At 35.7% G+C, this 20349-nt stretch overlaps 2 protein-coding genes across 3 annotated transcripts in view; one reads left to right on the top strand and one right to left on the bottom strand.

Annotated features, from left to right (window-relative positions):
* The window catches only part of RALGPS2 (Ral GEF with PH domain and SH3 binding motif 2), a 169814-nt gene that overhangs the window by 49418 nt on the left and 100047 nt on the right, over positions 1–20349 (bottom strand). The gene's annotated exons all lie outside the window — the stretch shown is intronic.
* Positions 1008–18563, top strand: ANGPTL1 (angiopoietin like 1). Its single transcript, XM_004424999.3, has 4 exons — positions 1008–1857; positions 13703–13896; positions 16266–16536; positions 18252–18563. Exons 1-4 carry the CDS (start codon positions 1035–1037, stop codon positions 18437–18439), a joined length of 1476 nt encoding a protein of 491 aa, XP_004425056.2. The 5' UTR covers positions 1008–1034; the 3' UTR covers positions 18440–18563.

Genomic DNA, 20349 nt, shown 5'->3' with positions numbered 1-20349 from the left:
CTACAAACGACAAACATATCAAAAATGAAACATTCCAAACACACATTTTAGCATATGTGCCTCTGTTATAAACACTGACTGAAGTGCCAGGGAACTTGAATTCTAGACCTGGTTCTAATCCTACCTACTTGTGCGGCCTTGGCCTTCCACATGCACATAGATGCAAAGAGGTTCTTGAAACAGATGGTCTCTAAGGTACCTTTAATTACAGATAGTTTCTTTCTTTGGTAATGGTTATAGAAAATTTTTAACATTTTACTAAAATACAGTTCAGTAGAAGAATGAACCTGCTGAATCATATATAATCTCAGAGCATATAAATGATTATGGTTTAGCAAACACAATTATCACAGTAATGACTGTAAGCACTCTATCACTCTTAAAACTTGTCACCAATCCTAAAAAGACATGCTATAAAAAACAACAAAAAAGATGCTAAAACTTTCTGGCTTTAGATTTGTCTAAAAATGTTTCTTTGATAGATAAAAAGGATATTTGTTAGAGAGGATCAATTTAATTGAAACTGCAGAATATAAATATAAAACATTGACCAGTCAAGTCACCCGCAACTTGAACACTAGTTAACGGAAGAATGTTTTAGTTCATGCCTTACAAACATTGTGTACCATTTTCAGAGACTTATGACAGTAAGTGAGCTTTTTAAAGGTAAGAAAAATGTCTTGTTAGGGTCTCAAAAGCCCCAAGAGCACCTCGCAGTATGCCTTATACACACAGTGGGCACTCACCAAAATCTGCTCTTTGAGCTGGGAACAAAAAGCATCAAAAAAACATCACGATGAAGTGGTAGCTGGAGAGCTGTTCTCTGAAATCTAATTTTTAAACAAATGTGGAGGCACTATAATATTGAATTTAAGAAATCAATAATGTTAATTATGGCCCAATTTATTAACACCAATAGATATTTTTTCCCTTAAATGCTTTTTTATACTACTGACTTTAAAAGTAGATTAACATGAATTCTTTTTACTTTTTCCCTTCATTTTTTAAAAGACATCATACAACCTCATTTCAAAATGAAGGCTTTTATCTGGACCCTAAGTGTGCTGTTCTTCCTACTAATGGGCACTGGACATGGCAGAGGAGGACAGTTCAAAACAAAAAAAATAACCCAAAGGAGATACCCTCGTGCCACAGATGGTAAAGAGGAAGCAAAGAAATGTGCATACACATTCCTGGTACCTGAACAAAAAATAACAGGGCCAATTTGTGTCAACACCAAAGGGCAAGATGCAGGTACCATTAAACACATGATCACCAGGATGGACCTTGAAAACCTGAAGGATGTGCTCTCCAGGCAGAAGCGGGAGATAGATGTCCTGCAATTGGTGGTGGATGTAGATGGAAACATTGTGAATGAGGTAAAGCTGCTGAGAAAAGAAAGCCGTAACATGAACTCTCGTGTTACTCAACTCTATATGCAACTATTACATGAGATTATCCGTAAGAGGGATAACTCACTTGAACTTTCCCAATTGGAAAATAAAATCCTCAATGTCACCACAGAAATGTTGAAGATGGCAACAAGGTACAGGGAACTGGAGGTGAAATATGCTTCTTTGACTGATCTTGTCAATAACCAGTCTGTGATGATCACTTTGTTGGAAGAACAGTGCTTAAGGATATTTTCCCGACAAGACCCCCATGTGTCTCCTCCTCTTGTCCAGGTGGTGCCACAACATATTCCTAACAGTCACCAGTATACTCCTGGCCTGCTGGGAGGTAATGAGATACAGAGGGATCCAGGTCATCCCAGAGATTTAATGCCACCACCTGATTTGGCAACTTCTCCCACCAAAAGCCCTTTCAAGATACCACCAGTAACTTTCATCAATGAAGGTGAGTTACCTTTTACTGTTAAAAATGGAAGTATGAGGTTAATATGTTTTATGGTTTATGAAACAATGCTCATAATAAGTGCTTATTCTTCAATTTTTTGACCTAATTATAAACGAACATTAAAATTTCTATTTTTGTTTTCTGTTAATCAAGAACTGAACTTAAGGGGACGGCCCCGTGGTGTAGTGGTTAAGTTTGCGCACTCCGCTTCGGTGGCACAGGGTTTGCAGGTTCAGATCCTGAGCGCAGACCTACGCACCGCTTATCAAGCCATGCTGTGGCAGGTGTCCCAAATATAAAATAGAGGAAGATGGGCAGAGATGTTAGCTCAGCGCCCATCTTCCTCAGCAAAAAGAGGAGGACTGGCAACAGATACTAGCTCAGGGTTAATATTCCTCACCAAAAAAACAAAACAAAAAAACAGCATATTCTGTGAAAAAAGTAGTCTTCCATCCAAATTCTTCTAATCTAAGTTTCTAGCATTGACCGAGACAGGAATGAGTCCACAATCCACTCCTAACCTCTATAACTATCCTACTGGCCTCCAGCTGGGTCCTCACTGCTGCTCAACAATCCTTTTATTTACCTCTTACTGCTCTTCCCTTCATCCTCCTCCTCACAAGAAACACTTGAAAATTTGCTTTCACTCTCCTTAAGCCTACAATTACACCTCTTCCTTGCCTCCACTTTCAGCACATGCATCATCTACTGCTGTCCTACGATTAAGTCTACTCAGGTCCTAGGTTCCTTGTTCTTTCCTGTCTTGAAAACATCTGCACAAAACCCATGCCTTCTTGCCCTCAGTCTCAAGAGAAAAAGGTATCCCTCCTATATTCCAAGGCTAAACAAACTACAATTTGTCCCTTGTACCCACATAAGTATAAATAAGTTTTCACTACCATAAAAAGAAACCCTAGAATTGATGCTAATATCTCTACCTCTATTTCCTAATTTCATTCCTTCCTCCCTTCATTCATTCAATATCAGTCACTGATCTAGGTGCCCAGAATACAAAGATAAATAACTCATCTGTTTCAGTTTACTAAGTGCACTGCTAACTTTCTGAATATTCTACATTTATTTTACATCTGCGTTCATTTTCTCATAAGCTGTTCTCCTGAATTCTTTACAAGTTGATTTGTTTCCTTAGCATGGAGAGAAAAATCCAAATGTCCGGAAGTTAAAAAAAAAAAAAAAAAAAAAGAGTAAATATATCATAGTTCATTCACTTATTGAAAAGGCAGGACATAAAACTGCACACAGACTATGAAATAATTTTAAACAAAAACAAAAACACAGAACAAAGACAAAGACTGGAAATACATCACAAAGTGGTCGTGTCTCTGCAGCAGTGGACACCACTGAGCATTCACATCTCTGCTTTCTTGGGCCTCCACATCATAATGTTCTTTTTTTTTTTTTCCCCCCAAAGCCCCAGTAGATACTTGTATGTCATAGCTGCATATCCTTCCAGTTGATGTACGTGGGACGCGGCCTCAGCATGGCCGGAGAAGCGGCGAGTCGGTGTGCGCCCGGGATCCGAACCCGGGCCGCCAGCAGCGGAGCGCGCGCACCTAACCGCTAAGCCACGGGGCCGGCCCCATAATGTTCTGACTCTTCTACTTCTCTAGGTCCTTCACTGGCATCTTCCTCCTTCTCCTATGGCTTAAAAAGGCTTTCTTCAACACATTCTATTTTAGAGGACTCATACACCTTCAAGGCTCCAAGTATCACCACTGCTCAGATAACTCCTGCAGGGAGCTCTCCCTCCTACTCATAACCAAAGCTGGACGTTTGCATCTCAATATGCTACTATTATCTCACATACTGTTTGTTGCTTCCTCTATTGAAATGTCTTCTTTCAGCTTATCTGTCAACCTGGCAGATTTCAAGGCTTACCTAAAATAATATCTTAAATGTTACATCTTCCCAGATTCAGACAAACATATTTAGATGGCTCTTTCCCCAAACTGCTTACTATGCCTTGAACATGTTTTCTATATCACATTACACTGGAGTTACTTGTTTGCGTGTCTGTCTCCCTGCTAGACTGAATGCTTCTGGAAGAAAAATGAAACGACAGTTCACTTTCCATATCACACATCTAGCCAGGATCAGGTTTGGCATACTGTGCTCAGCATATTGTAAGCACTACAATAAATATCTGAGGAATGAATGAATGAATTAGTACTAAACTCTAAAATAATCTTTTCCCCAAACTAGTATTCTCCTTTTAGAAATAAGTAAATTATTATAAAAGAAATACATATTTATTGAAGAAAATCTAGAAAATACTAATAAACTTTTTTAAAAGCTTCACTGAATATCCAAATACTCAGAAATAAACTAAAGTTAATACTTGGTATAAACCTTCAAGTCTCTTTTTTTCCCTCTCATAAACATTGTAATCAATATTCTTGTAACTTTTAAAAATAACTTTGTTCTTCTTTTTCTTTCTTTATGATTATATCCTTAGGACAAACTCCTGTAAGTAAAACTGATGGATCAACTGATTTTGATCTCTCTATTTTGATTTACGTTACCACCCATTTCAGAATTTGCTCGGCTCATCTTTGACACTTCCCTCCTGCCCCATACACATAGTCAACTGAGTTCTATCCATGTTGCTTTTCAGTCTTTCATGGATGTGTCCCTCATTTCTACGCAGAGCCAGAACTCTAACTTAGATCCAAATTATCTATGGCAGCAGCTAGAGGACGGAGACTTCCTGGATTACTAGCAGTGTGACCTTGAGGAGGGGGAGAAGAATTGCTCTGTGCTTCAGTTTCGTCATCTGTCAAGCGAGGATAATAACAGTACTCACCTCCTAGCATTTAACACTTGAAGAGAGCTTAGAACTGTGCCTGGCACTCAAATGTTAATTCTTACTAAGAATTGTATAATAACTGGCCGGCTGGTCTCTCTCATTCTATTTTCTCCCTCCATCAAAATATATTCTACATTGCCAACAGATCTGTCTTCTTAAACTACCACTTTGATCACATCACACTTCTGCTCAGCAGTTCTCCACTGCAAACAGAAAAAGTCCAATTTGCTTAGCCTGGGCAAGAATAATATCCTCCTCAAAAGAATCAATCCTACTTCTTTAGCTTTCCTTCTATTAATTTCCTTCACAAAAACCACATGCTTCAATAAAATGAATCAACTCATTGTATTCTAAATATTTTCTAGGCTTTCTGCCTATTCAAATTATAAGGCTCAGACCAACATAAAATAAAATAAAATTGCAGCTCCTCCTTGAAGCCATTGTTGACTCCCACAGGCTTGAAGTGATTGCTCCCCTCCATGAATGTCTCTACTCTCTGTAACATATATACAATATTTCTTATGTTCCCTCTTGAATTATCAGTTATCTTTACATGTACACATAGTACTTATATATATATTGAAATAAAATGCCTTCCAACTATAATATAAGCTCCTTTCTGGTAGATGGATACTGTATCTCATTTGCAGATGCTAAATAAATGTTGGTTGACTTGGTTATTACATTCTTATAGAGTTTCTTAAAGTTGTTATTCCAAAGACCTTCATGGAAGTACTTCAATACATTCTATTGTACTAGATTCATTCATTTTATACCATTCTAACTCTCAGAAACGATAGGCCAGAGTACCATTAAATTAGGTAAATGATGATCATTATTAATATCCTTACACCCTTTGACTTCCAAAGGAAAGATGTGTACAAAATGATCCACTGGATATAAAAAGGAAAATATATATTTATTTTTCATATCTTTTTAAAAAATGTATGTCCTGTGTAAGCTTTTAATGTATACAATTTATCAGTACAGTAGTTTGTACATATAATTTATAAATAAACATAATTGAAGTATGTGGAATTTTTTTTAACTGACAGAGTGTACAATTATTTAAATATGGAGATGACTGTAATGGACTATTTTCTGAGGATGCTGAATCTTATGTGGATAGATGACGTTACCAATTCTAGGAGAAATGATTATTCACATATTCACACACTGACACACTAAAAAATGCTTATACAAAATGAGACATATCAGTTCTAGGTTTTATTATACATTGAGCTGTAGTGCAAGAAAAAATCTAATATTACAGAATTAAATCCCATGCTAGGGATTTAGCATATCAAAAGCCCCATTAAACAGACTTTTGCTTTAATGAGACAGTAGGGTATACATATAGCCCGAATAAACCAATCCTTAATGTAAAAATTAAGGACAGGCATAGCTTTTTCTGTTATTCACTATTCATTTGCTGTTATAAGTAAACATTAATTTTTTACTTATTTTATTCTGTGGTCTCTGAAATTCTCTATTTGGTTTCTGAAATTCAAGGACATAATTAGATATACCATAAGAATATTCATTAGTACACTAATGAACATGTAAGGGAAAGTGCACAGAATTAAGAAAACTTGTTTCCTGCGTTATTGACTTTGGGTAAGTCACTTTGCCTGTCTCTTTTTTCCTCATTTGTACAATGAGATGAGAGCGCTGGCTGGACTGGATGATTCTAACATCCCTTTCTAGTCCTAATATTCTGTGATTCTTAGCAATTTAAATTACTATAAACAACAATAAATAGACTTACTATTTTCTTTTGTTTATATATAATGTGCTAAAATCTTTCTTCATATTATTTTTATGTCAGACTGGAAAGTATGTCTGAGCTATTTGGGTGCTTGCACAAAAAGGGCAAGGATGGATGGCTGTTGCTGTACTTACACACGCTTCTAGCACCAAGAAGCTCTTGTAGGTGTACTCTACATGTAGCTACATGGTCATTCTAAAGTTTCTAAATGCATAATGTATATTATTTAAAAAGTGTTTCAGTCAGTCACAAAAAGTCAAATACTACAGGATTCCACTTATATGAGATACCAGAGTAGTCAAATTCATAGAGACAGAAAGTAGAATGGTGATTGCCAGGGGCTGGGGTTGGGAGGGAATGGGGAATTGTTTAATGGGTACAGAGTTTCAGTTTTGCAAGATGAAAAGAGTTCTGGAGATTGGTTGCACAACAATGAGAATGTACTAATGCCGCAGGAGAATGTACTAATGCCACTGAACTGTACACTTAAAGATGGTTAAGTTGGTAAATTTTATGTTATTTATATCTGACCATCATTTTTGAAAAAAAGTGTTTTAATGACAGGCAATTTTATATTTTCTTTTAAAATGGTTATAAGAAAAATATACCTCAAAAGAACAAACTTATTATGAACTTACAGCAAATAATGGAATAATTTTGTTAGTTTAAAATAAATTTATCTCCAGAAACATTACCTTCCCTCTATGTTAAAAACAAAATGTTTGGCAATGCAACTACACCCCTGGCAAGTTGCCATCAATAAATTCTTTTTTTTTTTTTTTTTAATTTATTTAATTTTCCCCCAAAGCCCCAGTAGATAGTTGTATGTCATAGCTGCACATCCTTCTAGTTGCTGTATGTGGGACGCAGCCTCAGCATGGCCGGAGAAGCGGTGCGTCGGTGCGCGCCCGGGATCCGAACCTGGGCCGCCAGTGGCGGAGCGCCTGCACTTAACCGCTACGCCACGGGGCTGGCCCACCATCAATAAATTCTTAACTGTTAATGTTCTTCAGTGGCTGCATTTTGGGTTAGTCTTTTTAAAAAAAGTGCTCTTTTACAAATGATATGTTTATAAAAATAAGTTCATTCCTTGTTGGTGAATGGACTTGAGAAAGTTCCTTCACAGTGTATTAGAGCATAGATCTGAGTATCAGGAAACTTGGATTCTGGCAAGCCTTTTCTGAGGCCCAGTTGCCTCTTCCGTAAACAGGATTGTTGTGATGATTAAATGAGGCGATGCGTGTGAAAATGCTTGTGTACGGTCTATCATTAATTATTACATTTTTTGTGCACTTCCTTATATGTACCTTGCCTTGCCATGTATGGGGACATAAAAGGTAAGCTTTAAAAAGTTAAACTTGAAAAGCAGTCATCAGAAAGTAAAAATATGCTTTTTAGTAGGTAAAAAGCTAATTTTCGATTATTTATAATGCTTCCTATTAGTAAATTTTTAAGATTCAATTGGTTTCAATGGAATACTTATATTACCACTTAAAAAAACTAAACTAAAGAAGACAGGTTAAAGCAAAGGGGCTGTTGGAATATTTTTCTATTAACCAGTTACAAAAAACAATCGATAAATTCTTTAGTAACTTCAAAAATAAAAGGTCAGGTTGCTAACTGCATTTTAAACTTACAGATTAATAAAAAAAGTAATTCATATTATTACAAGAAAGAATCTATTATCATTTTAGAAAGTATTTGCCTCAAACTTCCTGTTCTAGAAATGTTGTTGAATATATTTATCTTATACTTAACTCATAACTCAATTAAAAAGTTTACCTCAAAAAATTTTACGTACTGACCAATTATTTGAAAGCTCTAAATTAGTGAGCACAGCATTGGGACAAAGTAAGAAAATAAATGAGAAGTTCAACAACAAAAAGGGAATGATTTTCTTTTAAACTTAAGTAATTAAACAGTTTCTTTATAGAAAAAGGACAGGTATGTTAAAGATGGCTCTCAGTAAAGGTGCTATTCAAAGTATGAAGTCTTTTTTCTTTTTTAACCCACTGTTCTGTTCAAACTATGGGTTCTTAATGAAAAATACATGTTGGGAAATAATGTTGCATGACTGGTCAATATTTTTCTTTCTGTGAATCAGATCTATTAACTGGAGTTTGTTAGACCTATACAAACTGTAATCATCAAATAAACTGAGGAAGAGAGAGACTGGTCCCTTCAAATTCAATGTACAGAATCCCAGTTTCCTGCCTTGAGAAGAATCCAATTGTGTGTCATGGAAGATGAAGACTATTTCAAGATTACTCAATGCAAGAAAAAGGTTAATAAAATTACTATTTTAAAAGAAAGGTACTTCCAGTCTATACCTTTTGAACTATTATGAACAAATTCCTGAATCATATGTCAATTAATTTACTCCTGATAATATGCAAACCAGCGAGTTAAATTTGACCTCCGAAAAATAAAGCTGGTACTTTTCTACTAGTCATTTAAGAATTCCTATTAAGCAATGTTTTTTATGGTACAGAGAAAGTAATAAAGACATTTAACATAAGAACGACTTCTAATTAATTCTAGAGCAGAAAGTAAATAAGATATGCAAGCAATAATCAGAAAATATTTCTGCCAAGATCAACAGTATACACCAGGCTAAGCCAGGTTAACAGTTTATTTATAAAAATAAACAAATACTAAATTCTGATATTTACTATCTTTCCTGAGGAGAAAAACGCAGCTATAAGCACTGCTAAATACTACTCACATGTTCTGGAAAAGGATTTCAACTAAATTTTCCTAAGCCTTTATATCAACCAAGTCTAACAGGCATCCAAACTGTAAACATGAAGTCCACTACAAAAAAGTGGGATGAAAATTAAAACTGAAGATAATCTTAAATTTGCATAGATTGAAGTCTTACCAAATCAAAGCTGGATCTAGAAAACCCAGAACTCACCAATTTGCTTAAACATCCAAGGGCCATTAAATAGCAGAAAAGGAACAAATGGTATTTTACAAATATTCTGTCAACATTCAAAATCTTGATGTTTCTAAATATTTTGCAGCAATTCAAATAATCTAATGGAAGTCCAACTTGTGAACATATACTTAAATATAAAATGTAAACTGTCAAAACTACGCTCAAATGAGTGCATTTACAAAGATGACATTCATGGAATAAGCAATACAAAGGTGACATTCATAGACTAAACAAATTTGTGAAATGAGAGAAATATTTATGTGTAGTGCAACAAAACCACTTCATGTGTGCATTAACTACAATACTAAACAGGTTTAAAAATAAGAGCAGCATTGCTCAGATACCCTTGTCTATTCTGAAAGTGACAACTTAGAAAAAATCTGGCTAACTTTGGAAATAACCATGATGGCTGCACTTTTAAACCAAAGAAATCAGTTTCAACTCTGCAGCCTACCTCAAGAGCTCTAAGTACCACCCTCAGCCATTTACATTTCAGACTTACTAAACTCTTTTTAACTCCTCTATAACAGCAAGCTCTCTTCTGTCTCCACGCCTCAGAGCACGTTACCCATGTGTGGCTTTGATTACACCCCCTACCCCAACTAGCCTAACTCCTACTCAATCTTCAAAACTCAGCTCAGATATAGGTAGACTCCGATCTCTTCCCCGCAAATCTGGGTTAGCTATTTCTTACCCAGTGTTCCCCTGCACCCTGCATAACTCCATCAAAGTACTTGTTACGTTGTAGTGGAATTATCTGTTTACTTGCCACTTCCCCACTTCCCACCTGACTCTATGGTGGTTTCTTTATCCCTAGAGTCTAAAACAGTTTCTAGTCTGTAGTAGATGCAGAAAAGACATTTCTAGAAAAAAGAATGCAGAACTGAGGAAATTCTGGAAAAGTTCAAACTGTGGATACACAACCAAAAGATACAGTCCTTGCCCATGGGGAGTTCTATGAGTAAACAAATAAATACATTACCATGCATTACACAAAATAATCTAAGAATGGACCTGGAAATCATACTTCACTTTTCCTTCCATCTCACTCCCACATATGAAATTAAAATTTTATAAATTTCATCCTATCTGAAATACAAGCTCTCTACCCTTCTCTGACTTGACTACAATGCACGTTTCTGTAATGTAAAGCAGCTCACATGACTGGTAAAAAAGTAGAATAAGTAAAACAAAGATGTCACATTGGTTTGTGATCTTTTCCCAAGCATATTAATGTTTGTGCAATAAGTAACCGCAGCTGAATACAAAGTATGCTAACAGCTAACATCAATTGTTATTTTTAGTGCGTGATTTTGTAGAACATGATGTTTTTCACGAATACGTTATTTCTTGACAGAATAAATGACTATACATTCACTTTTGATTAGCCATATTAAATGCATTAATTAAATAAGCATACATTTATTAAATAAGCTACTTAAATTATTAAATAAGCTACTATTGTCAAGGTCAGCAGTGAAGGAGAAAAGAAGGGAATTAACAGTTACTGATGATGACTTTGTTAAGTTTTGTGTTAAAGTCTCTGAACATTTTGTAATTTAAATTCAATAACTAAGAAGGTAGATAATATAAAAATAATTCACACTGAATTTAAATGGAATGTGATCTAATTTATGGCCACTCTGATAAACAAAAAACATTATTTTTATCATAGTCCTCCCAGCTTAAGAACCTATGTATGAGCTTTCACAGACTAAGCAATATCCTCATGAATATGAAAGCATAAATTCTTAACAAAGTTTTAGCAAATTAAATCCAGCAATCTATAAAAACAATAATACACCACGACCAGTCAAGGTTATACTAGATACTAGAAATACAAGGTTGGTTTAACATTAAAAATATAATCAACAGGGGCCGGCCTGGTGGCGTAGTGGTTAAGTCCGTGGGCTCCACTTTGGTGGCCTCGAGTTCACAGGTTTGGATCCCGGGCGTGGACCTACACACCGCTTATCAAGCCATGCTGTGGCAGGCATCCCACATATAAAGTAGAAGAAGACAGGCTTGGATGTAAGCCCAGGGCCAATCTTCCTCAGCAAAAAGGAGGATTGGCAACAGATGTTAGCTCAGGGTTAATCTTCCTCACCAAAAAAACAAAAAAAACCAACAGAATTAACCATATTATCAAATGAAAACAGAATAACCATATCACCAACTCAGTAGATAAATAAAAAGACTTTGATAAAAATCCATTCATGATAAAAACTCTCAGCAAACTAGGAATAGAAGGGCCAAGAATTTTTATAGTTATTATAGCTTTAAGGAAAATATATTCATAATAAAGGCAACATTGGAAATATCAGAAGAGAAATAAAAACTATAAAAAAGAATCAAACTGAAACTCTAGAACTAAAAAATTCAATACCTAAAATAAATATAATCCAAGAAAGACAGCATTGTCTTTCCTGATTCTCAAATGTTTCACTAGTAATCTGTAGTGCTTACAGTCATTGTATTTTAATTAAAAAAAAAACGGAAACACAGAGAAACAGCAATTAAATATAATAAAAATCTGGACCAGAGAAATTGATTATCTCTTGATTTTTTTGTGTGATTTTCAATTCCCTAGTATTTAAAATGTGAAGGCAAGTTAATTGATTCATTCACTTAAAAAACTGACAGCCTACTAAGAGTTCAAGTACTGATGACATAAAGTCAGAAGAAAAACAGTCTCTGTCCTCAAGAAGCAACCTAGAGGGAAGAGTTCACAGCCTCTAAGAACCCCTTCTAATGATGTAATTATATAATTATTTATTTAATGAGATGAGTTCTACCCCAATAAGGGTTAAAGGGACCCTGTATATACTTGGTACAGTACAGATAACACATTTCTCAAAATTTCAACAATCCTATTATTAATTCACAGATTTTCTTGTACGAACTTAACTCTCTATTTTCACATAATTTCTAAAAATTAAACGTCAGAATTTAAAAATTTCTAGTAAAATAAAAAATTTGACAACAGGAATTTCTATTTTTTTTTGTTCTAATAAATCTTTAGGGCAATTTTTATTTCTGAATCACTTAATATTTTTACACGCTTATTAAAAAACAAAAGATCAGAAGACTAGAGAAGGGTGAAACTAAAGAAGGTTCAGCAAAACTAACTAGACGCTATCCTTCTTTAGATCCAAAGATGTGGAAATCACAAGTTCAAGAGTCAGACACTCTACAAATGACTTCACAAAATGTTTTGTCACTTTAAAAGACATGAAGAACTTATCAATGGATTAAAAAATACGGAGAGAAGCCATAGAACTATGAAATAACATGGGAGCAGACTCGGCGATTAGAAAGAAATGGGTTTAAGTCCAGAGTTTATTACCTTCTAAGATACAGGACCCTAGACTAGTTAGTTAACTGTTTCATCTATAGAACATGTGTAAACTATCACAGGGTCATCGTGTAGACTAAATAAGAAAATTACTATTAGTCATACAAATTGATACAACTCTTTAGAAAGGCATTTTGCCAACATTCCTGAAATGTATTCTTATGGACTGTTGTATGGGGGAAAAAGTTAAAAGATTCTGTAAGTTTGAGAAACTATGATTTATTTCAGGGCTTCTCAGTCTTTAGTCAATGTCCATGTGAATGGACACTGTTGAGTTTCCAAAAGGGTAAATATAGTATTTAGCAATTCTAAAACTTATTTGACCATGGTATGTCATTTTCACCGAGTATCTCAAGGGACTAGTTTGTCCCACAGAAATCAACTTTCGCAAAGTGTAAATTGGGCACTATGAAGAGCTGTAAAAGTGTTCACACTCTCTTGATCCCGTTGATCAATCCCACAGCATTTCTATAAGTAAATGTGAAAAAATGAAGCCAATAAGACGACCCTTTGTGCAGTGTTATTTATAATAACAAAAATCAGATGAAACTGCGATGTCCAATGATAGTGGAATAAACTACGATATATCAATGTCAAAGATTGTATATTACAGCTATTATAAGTGCTAGAATGGAGACTATAGTCCCATGGAAATGTTTGTTAAAATAAAAAGACAGAATCCAATTTTCTATGTGTGTTAGAAATATAACAATAAAAAAATGATGTACATGGTCAAAGACTTGCAAGAACAGTGGAAAATGAAACAAGTTATGTTCCAGATGGTGGGACTGGGGTAATCCTTTTATTTAGTTTCTTTAACTTTTATTGTACTGTGTATACAATAGATAAAAAGTGTTATCTGTGAAGAAAGATACAAAGGTAAGACTCTTGATTAAAAACTATTTTAATATGGCTCTTTTCCTATTAAGTTTCCTATTAATATTTTAATTACAGGACCATTCAAAGACTGTCAGCATGCAAAAGAAGCTGGACATTCAGTCAGTGGGATTTATATGATTAAACCTGAAAACAGCAATGGACCAATGCAGTTATGGTGTGAGAACAGTTTGGATCCTGGGGGTTGGACTGTTATTCAGAAAAGAATGGATGGCTCTGTCAACTTCTTCAGAAATTGGGAAAATTATAAGGTAAATCAGTGATTCAGGCCTGGGGGAGATATGGAACAAAGCAACTCTTGTAATAGTAGCCATTCTACGCAACAAATAAGATACACAATCCAAAATAACTATTCACATGTTTTTCATTATCTACATTTGTCTAAAAGATGATTCTCACCTCTAGTCAAAGTCAAAATTAAAATGTAAAAAGGAAACTGAAGATGTACTTTAAAATGACCCCTTTCTGGGCCGGCCCCGTGGCTTAGCGGTTAAGAGCTCACGCTCCGCTACTGGCGGCCCAGGTTTGGATCCCGGGCGCGCACCGACGCACCGCTTCTCCGGCCATGCTGAGGCCACGTCCCACATACAGCAACTAGAAGAATGTGCAACTATGACATACAACTATCTACTGGGGCTTTGGGGGAGAAAAAAGGAGGAGGATTGGCAACAGATGTTACCTCAGAGCCGGTCTTCCTCAGCAAAAACAGGAGGATTAACATGGATGTTAGCTCAGGGCTGATCTTCCTCACAAAAATAAATAAATAAATAAAATAACCCCTTTCAGTCTCGATAACATACATATAATTAATTCTTTGCAAAAACCACTTCTAATTTCATTTTCTAAGAAAATTGCTTTTTTGTTTATGACCACATGTGTACCCATAATCAAGTATATTTAAGTAATAATATAAACTAAAGGACTTCAAAAAAAAATGGGCCTTTTTCTAGGACTAGTTACCTCTGATAATCATGCCACCATGTTTTAAGTTGATGATACCAGACACTGGTGCTTTTGGGAAGTAATGTACACCTAGATTGTCACATAGGACTGGAATCATGCAATACCAATTTTGGAAAGGTAAATAACTAGTCTTTGTTAATAATTTTTTTTTTTTTTGATATTAGGTAATTCTTGTTGTTTTTGTTTTTTGGTGAGGAAGATTGGTCCTGAGCTAACATCTGTTGCCAATCTTCCTCGGTTTTTGCTTGAGGAAGATTGTCCTTGAGCTAACATCTGTGCCAATCTTCCTCTATTTTGTATATGGGACACCACCACACATGGCTTGATGAGCGGTGTGTAGGTCTGCACTTGGGATCCAAACCCGTGAACCCCGGGCCACTGAAGTGTAGCACGGGAACTTAACCACTATGTTACCAGGCCGGGCCCCTCTTTGTTAATAATTTTAATGTTCATCGTGCTAATTTTATGAGTGGTATAAACCTTTAGTTTAAGGATGGCAGATGGGAAAGGCTATATTTTCTAAATGGTTAATCCTTCATTCAAAATTGTGAAGTGATGTGATTACTCACTCTTAGGTGACATTTTACTGGCAGCTAAAAATAAGACATTAATATATCCACGTCAGAAGTTACGTAAATTTCTAAAAAAGTAACCAGGAAAAAAAAAAAAAATCCTGCAACATAACCTCCTTAAAAATACATTTAGAGCCGGCCCCGTGGCTTAGCGGTTAAGTATGCGTGCTCCGCTACTGGTGGCCCCGGTTCGGATCCTGGGTGCACACCAACGCACTGCTTCTCCAGCCGTGCTGAGGCCTCGGCCCACATACAGCAACTAGAAGGATGTGCAACTATGACACACAACTATCTACTGGGGCTTTGGGGGGAAAAAGGAGGAGGACTGGCAATAGATGTTAGCACAGAGCCGGTCTTCCTCAGCAAAAAGAGGAGGATTAGCATGGATGTTAGCTCAGGGCTGATCTTCCTCACAAAAAAAAAACACATTTAGTGTTAAGATAGGTTTACCAAATCTTATACTCTGCTGGATACCTGCAATGGCAAATGCTTATTGAAACAGGATAGTTAATGGATTTATTTTTTTTCAAACATTAATCTGCAATTTTTCAAAGGGGGAACTGTGAAGATTACTATTTCATTTTGTTATACTTACTAATTTTACATATAATAGAGCTAAAGAAGATAATTTGTTCTAAAATAATATCATTTTTATTGAATGATCATAATGTTACACATCCTTTTAGTTTGACTATGGTGGGGACAGTATCTAAATACTTTTAGAAAAAAACTTTGGCTCTTTGTATGAGTATGAGAGAGACTACGAACCCTTTTCAAGGATGTGGGTAGGTCACTGATTAATGTTTTTAGTAGCTATGAATAATTTTCATTCTCTTTAGCCTTTGCCTTATTTGTAGGGTTTGAAGCTAGCTGTGCAAATAAGTATCAACAAATTAAGAGAAAGCAAAACAAAACAAAGTGACTATGTGGGGCTTATAAAGATCAGGCGATCTACTGAGATGGAAGTTTACATTACCATTTAAATGGCCAATATCTTTATGCTATCAAATGTTTAAACTCAACTATAAAAAAGTTTACTATCTCTACTGCTTACTTATGCACTCATGCTCTTTGTTTATTAACAGAAAGGGTTTGGGAACACTGATGGAGAATATTGGCTTGGACTGGAAAATATCTATATGCTTAGCAATCAAGATAATTATAAATTGTTGATTGAATTAGAAGACTGGAGTGATAAAAAAGTCTATGCAGAATATAGCAGCTTTCGTCTGGAACCTGAAAGTGAATACTATAGACTGCGCCTAGGAACTTACCAGGGAAATGCAGGGGATTCTATGATGTGGCATAATGGTAAACAGTTCACCACACTCGACAGAGATAAAGATATGTATGCAGGTGAGTAAGAAGAAACTAATGTGTGTTCTTTGTAGAATCACCACCTTCTATGCATTAAATAGAACCTTGTTATTAAAGTATATGCTTCTAAAAATCTTTCCAGAAAGGTAATTTTGGACTCATTCAAAAGGAATATAATCTGCTGAAAGGAACAGCTTTTAGGATCTCTTCTATAAGGCAACCCCAAAGTGTGAACTGTGAAGAACAAAGCTCTGTTGTTCTAACAGAACAACTGAGGGACAATTGGGGGTGGGGGTGGGGGGAACGAAACAAAAACTCATTCAACTGGAAATAAAACTCTCAACTGCCTAAAATTCCTCACAAACACTAACTGGACACCCACCATGCACCAGGCACCATTGTAGGTGCTGAGGACACAGCAGTGACCATAGTTCCTGCCCTTTTGGAGCTTACTCTCTCGGAGGAGACAAAATGATCTGTCAGGTGGTGACAAGTGCTCCAAGAATAATAAAACCAAGTAAGGGAACAGAACGAGATGGGCAACAGGGGGTGGGATGGGTACTATTTTACATGGGATGGCCAAGAAAGGTTATCGTGAGAAGGAAATATTTGAATAAACACGTGAAGGGAGTGAAAGAAGCAAGCCATTTGGGTGTATGGGGTAAAGGCATTTCTTAGTAATGGGAACAGCAAGATGATTGTGCAACATGTGGTATAGAGGTAGCAAAAAGCTTTATTCAGAGGGGCAATCAATGTTCTCGTTAGAAAGAATCAATTAGGCCATCCACCTAATACAATTTTAAATTTAATTTTCACATACTTTTGCCTTTTTAACCCAGGTTTCTGGCCCTGATAAAGAGATATCCCCACTAACTGATTTATTTTTCTGTTCAGTTATATCTTGGCAAGCAGCACATAGATCTCTATTTTAACTTATTTTACACTGGCAAAAGAAGAAAAAAGGAAGAGAGATATAACCATAACTTATGCCATATTTACAGAAACACATTTGATTGCTGGTAGTGCTATTTTATTTTATATATATATATTTTTTTGTTGTTGTTGAGGAAGATCAGCCCTGAGCTAACATCCATGCCAATCCTCCTCCTCTTGCCCAGGAAGACCGGCTCCGAGCCAACATCCATTGCCAATCCTCCTCCTTTTTTTTTCCCCCAAAGCCCCAGTAGATAGTCACGTGTCACAGGTGCACATCCCTCTAGTTGCTGTATGTGGGACGCGGCCTCCGCATGGCGGGAGAAGCGGTGCGTTGCTGCGCGCCCGGGATCCGAACCCTGGCCGCCAGTATCGGAGCGCGCGTACCCAACCACCAAGCCGTGGGGCCGGCCCTATATTATTTTTTGATATTTTGAGAATTCAATTTTCCCCAAACTTTTCTCTCCCTAGCAACTCCATATTTTTCCTTCCCAATCTCTCCCTCTTTCTCTCTCTCACATACAAATACTGCTTGCATTTTATTTACCCTGCTACCTAGAAAATTAAATCACGTTAAAAAAAAAAAAAAACCACGTACTAAGCAAGCAAAGGGCAAGATAAAAAAGGCAATCAAATGATCTTTCAAGTAGTTGATACTTAAGCAACAGTAACAGAAAAAAATAAAACTACGAAGATAAAGGTAACTGAAATCAATAAGAAAAACTCGAATTGTTCCAAAGGTAAAATAAATTTTTGATGGTTTGTAGAGTACCACACTTTGAAGAAACTTTTACTTTGATATCTATATTTTTTCCTCAAAGGAAACTGCGCCCACTTTCATAAAGGAGGATGGTGGTACAATGCCTGTGCACATTCTAACCTAAATGGAGTATGGTACAGAGGAGGCCATTACAGAAGCAAGTACCAAGATGGAATTTTTTGGGCTGAATATCGAGGCGGGTCATACTCCTTGAGAGCAGTTCAGATGATGATCAAGCCTATTGACTGAAAAGAGACAGTCTCCAACTTAAATGACATAGAACTTTATATTAGTTCCTAAAAACGTAAATTTTACATGTATATTATTTTGCACAATTCATTTCTACAGGTATAGTTTTTTAAATGAATCTTACCATAACTATAAAAGGGAATTTATGAATGTAGTTTCATCTTTTCTCAATATACTTCAGAAGACTATTTGTATCCATAATGCTAGTTATTTTAAAAATTATATTGACTACATACAGCAAAGTTTGTTTTCTAAAATGTAAATATTTGCCTCAATGTAAAACAAATCTTAGTGTTATTTTAAATCAAAATTGAATACGTGTTCAAGATCCTTAACAATTTATTTAAAAACTTGATGAGATTCCTCTTCTAATGGAAAAATAATTTTAATATTTCAGCCAAGTAATACATTTTATTTATAAAAATAGAGACAGGAAATTAGAGAAAACTCTAGTTTTGCCAATAGAAAATACTTTTTGCATTGAATAAAAATTCTTTCAAATTGAATCTGTGCCTTTCACGTAAAATGATTAAATCTGAATACTGACAATATATTTTATGCCAATTTCCCAAAAGAATTAAGTAATCCACAGTATTAAAATACATATTTTGAAAAACAAAAAATAATGTATGTAATATTTATATGGTCAATTTTATTATAAAAACAGAAATATACAAATGAATTTTTCAATATTATCTTCATATGATTTGCTGAACACCAAAATCTCCAGAAATGCATTTTATGTTGTTAATCAGCAAAGTATTGATATTACAAAAATGCAGGATATTTAAGTGAGCCAAGGGTTTTACAGATCTGAATTATAACTCTAAACTTATTAATACTTCTCCCTCGCTGCTGCCCCCAATTTACTGATCCTTACTATTTGGAAAAAACCTGTCTTCTATTCAAGTCAGACAACTTGGACAGCTTTACCAAGCATTTTACTGCATACTTATGGGTGGTACTAAAACAATTTCCACCAAATGCTAGATATTTTCCCAATACTGAGATTCAACAGCCTCAGAGCAGAATCTATAGGGGTTTGGCGAGTCCAAATTGCTAATTCCATTTTTATAGTGTGTGTGTCTTTAAGTCATCTTTGCAACTAACAATTTTATTACCAACCTTCTGGAACAATTTCCTTCCAGAAAAATGTTCACTGCTTACAGCTGACCTTCCCTTAATTCATTTGTGAGCTAAAATTTTAGAGAAATCTCATGAGATTTTGACTCAAGCAAAAAGAGAATCCAATCAGAACTGAAGATAATCATTTGAACAACCCAAGTCCACCAACACAACCAATGTTTTTCCTCTGTCACATCTCAAAATAAAACTCCTGGTTAAAGAAGGTAAGAGAACATCAAAACCTTATAGCAGCATTATTCTTTGTTTTACCCATCATCATCTTAAAATGGTTTTCAAGTCCTGGTCCACTACCCCCAGAACCAAAAAAATCTGGTATAAGACTTCTGGGAGGAATTAGGCATCTAATTGTTACACCAAACCTTTTTTTTTTTAATTTATCTTTTTTTTTTTTTTCCTGTGAGGAAGATCAGCCCTGAGCTAACATCCATGCTAATCCTCCTCTTTTTGCTGAGGAAGACTAGCCCTGAGCTAAAATCTATTGCCAATCCTCCTCCTTTTTTTTTCCCTTTTTCTCCCCAAAGCCCCAGTAGATAGTTGTATGTCATAGTTGCACATCCTTCTAGTTGCTCTATGTGGGACGCCGCCTCAGCATGGCTGGAGAAGCAGTGCGTTGGTGCGTGCCTGGATCCGAACCCAGGCCGCCAGTAGCGGAGCGCATGCACTTAACCACTTAGCCATGGGGCTTGCCCCTAATTGATACATCAAATTTTAAGTGAATAGAACTAGGGGATTCCATTTATTGACAGAACTATAGTATTTCACTT

This window comes from Ceratotherium simum, chromosome 2 (genome assembly GCF_057802395.1).
Source record: "Ceratotherium simum simum isolate JZ-2026a chromosome 2, ASM5780239v1, whole genome shotgun sequence".
NCBI classification, from domain to species: Eukaryota; Metazoa; Chordata; class Mammalia; order Perissodactyla; family Rhinocerotidae; genus Ceratotherium; species Ceratotherium simum.
The sequence above is the reverse complement of the archived record's forward strand: the minus strand, read 5'-3'. Positions and strand labels throughout refer to the sequence as shown.

What these genes read in the sequence shown, in the direction of transcription:
- ANGPTL1 (XM_004424999.3), top strand. Translation starts at nt 1,035, where the DNA reads ATGAAGGCTTTTATCTGGACCCTAAGTGTGCTGTTCTTCCTACTAATG. An exon ending in GAAATTGGGAAAATTATAAG is followed by an intron (nt 13,897 to 16,265) that starts GTAAATCAGTGA and finishes GTTTATTAACAG; the next exon opens with AAAGGGTTTGGGAACACTGA. An exon ending in AGATAAAGATATGTATGCAG is followed by an intron (nt 16,537 to 18,251) that starts GTGAGTAAGAAG and finishes TTTTCCTCAAAG; the next exon opens with GAAACTGCGCCCACTTTCAT.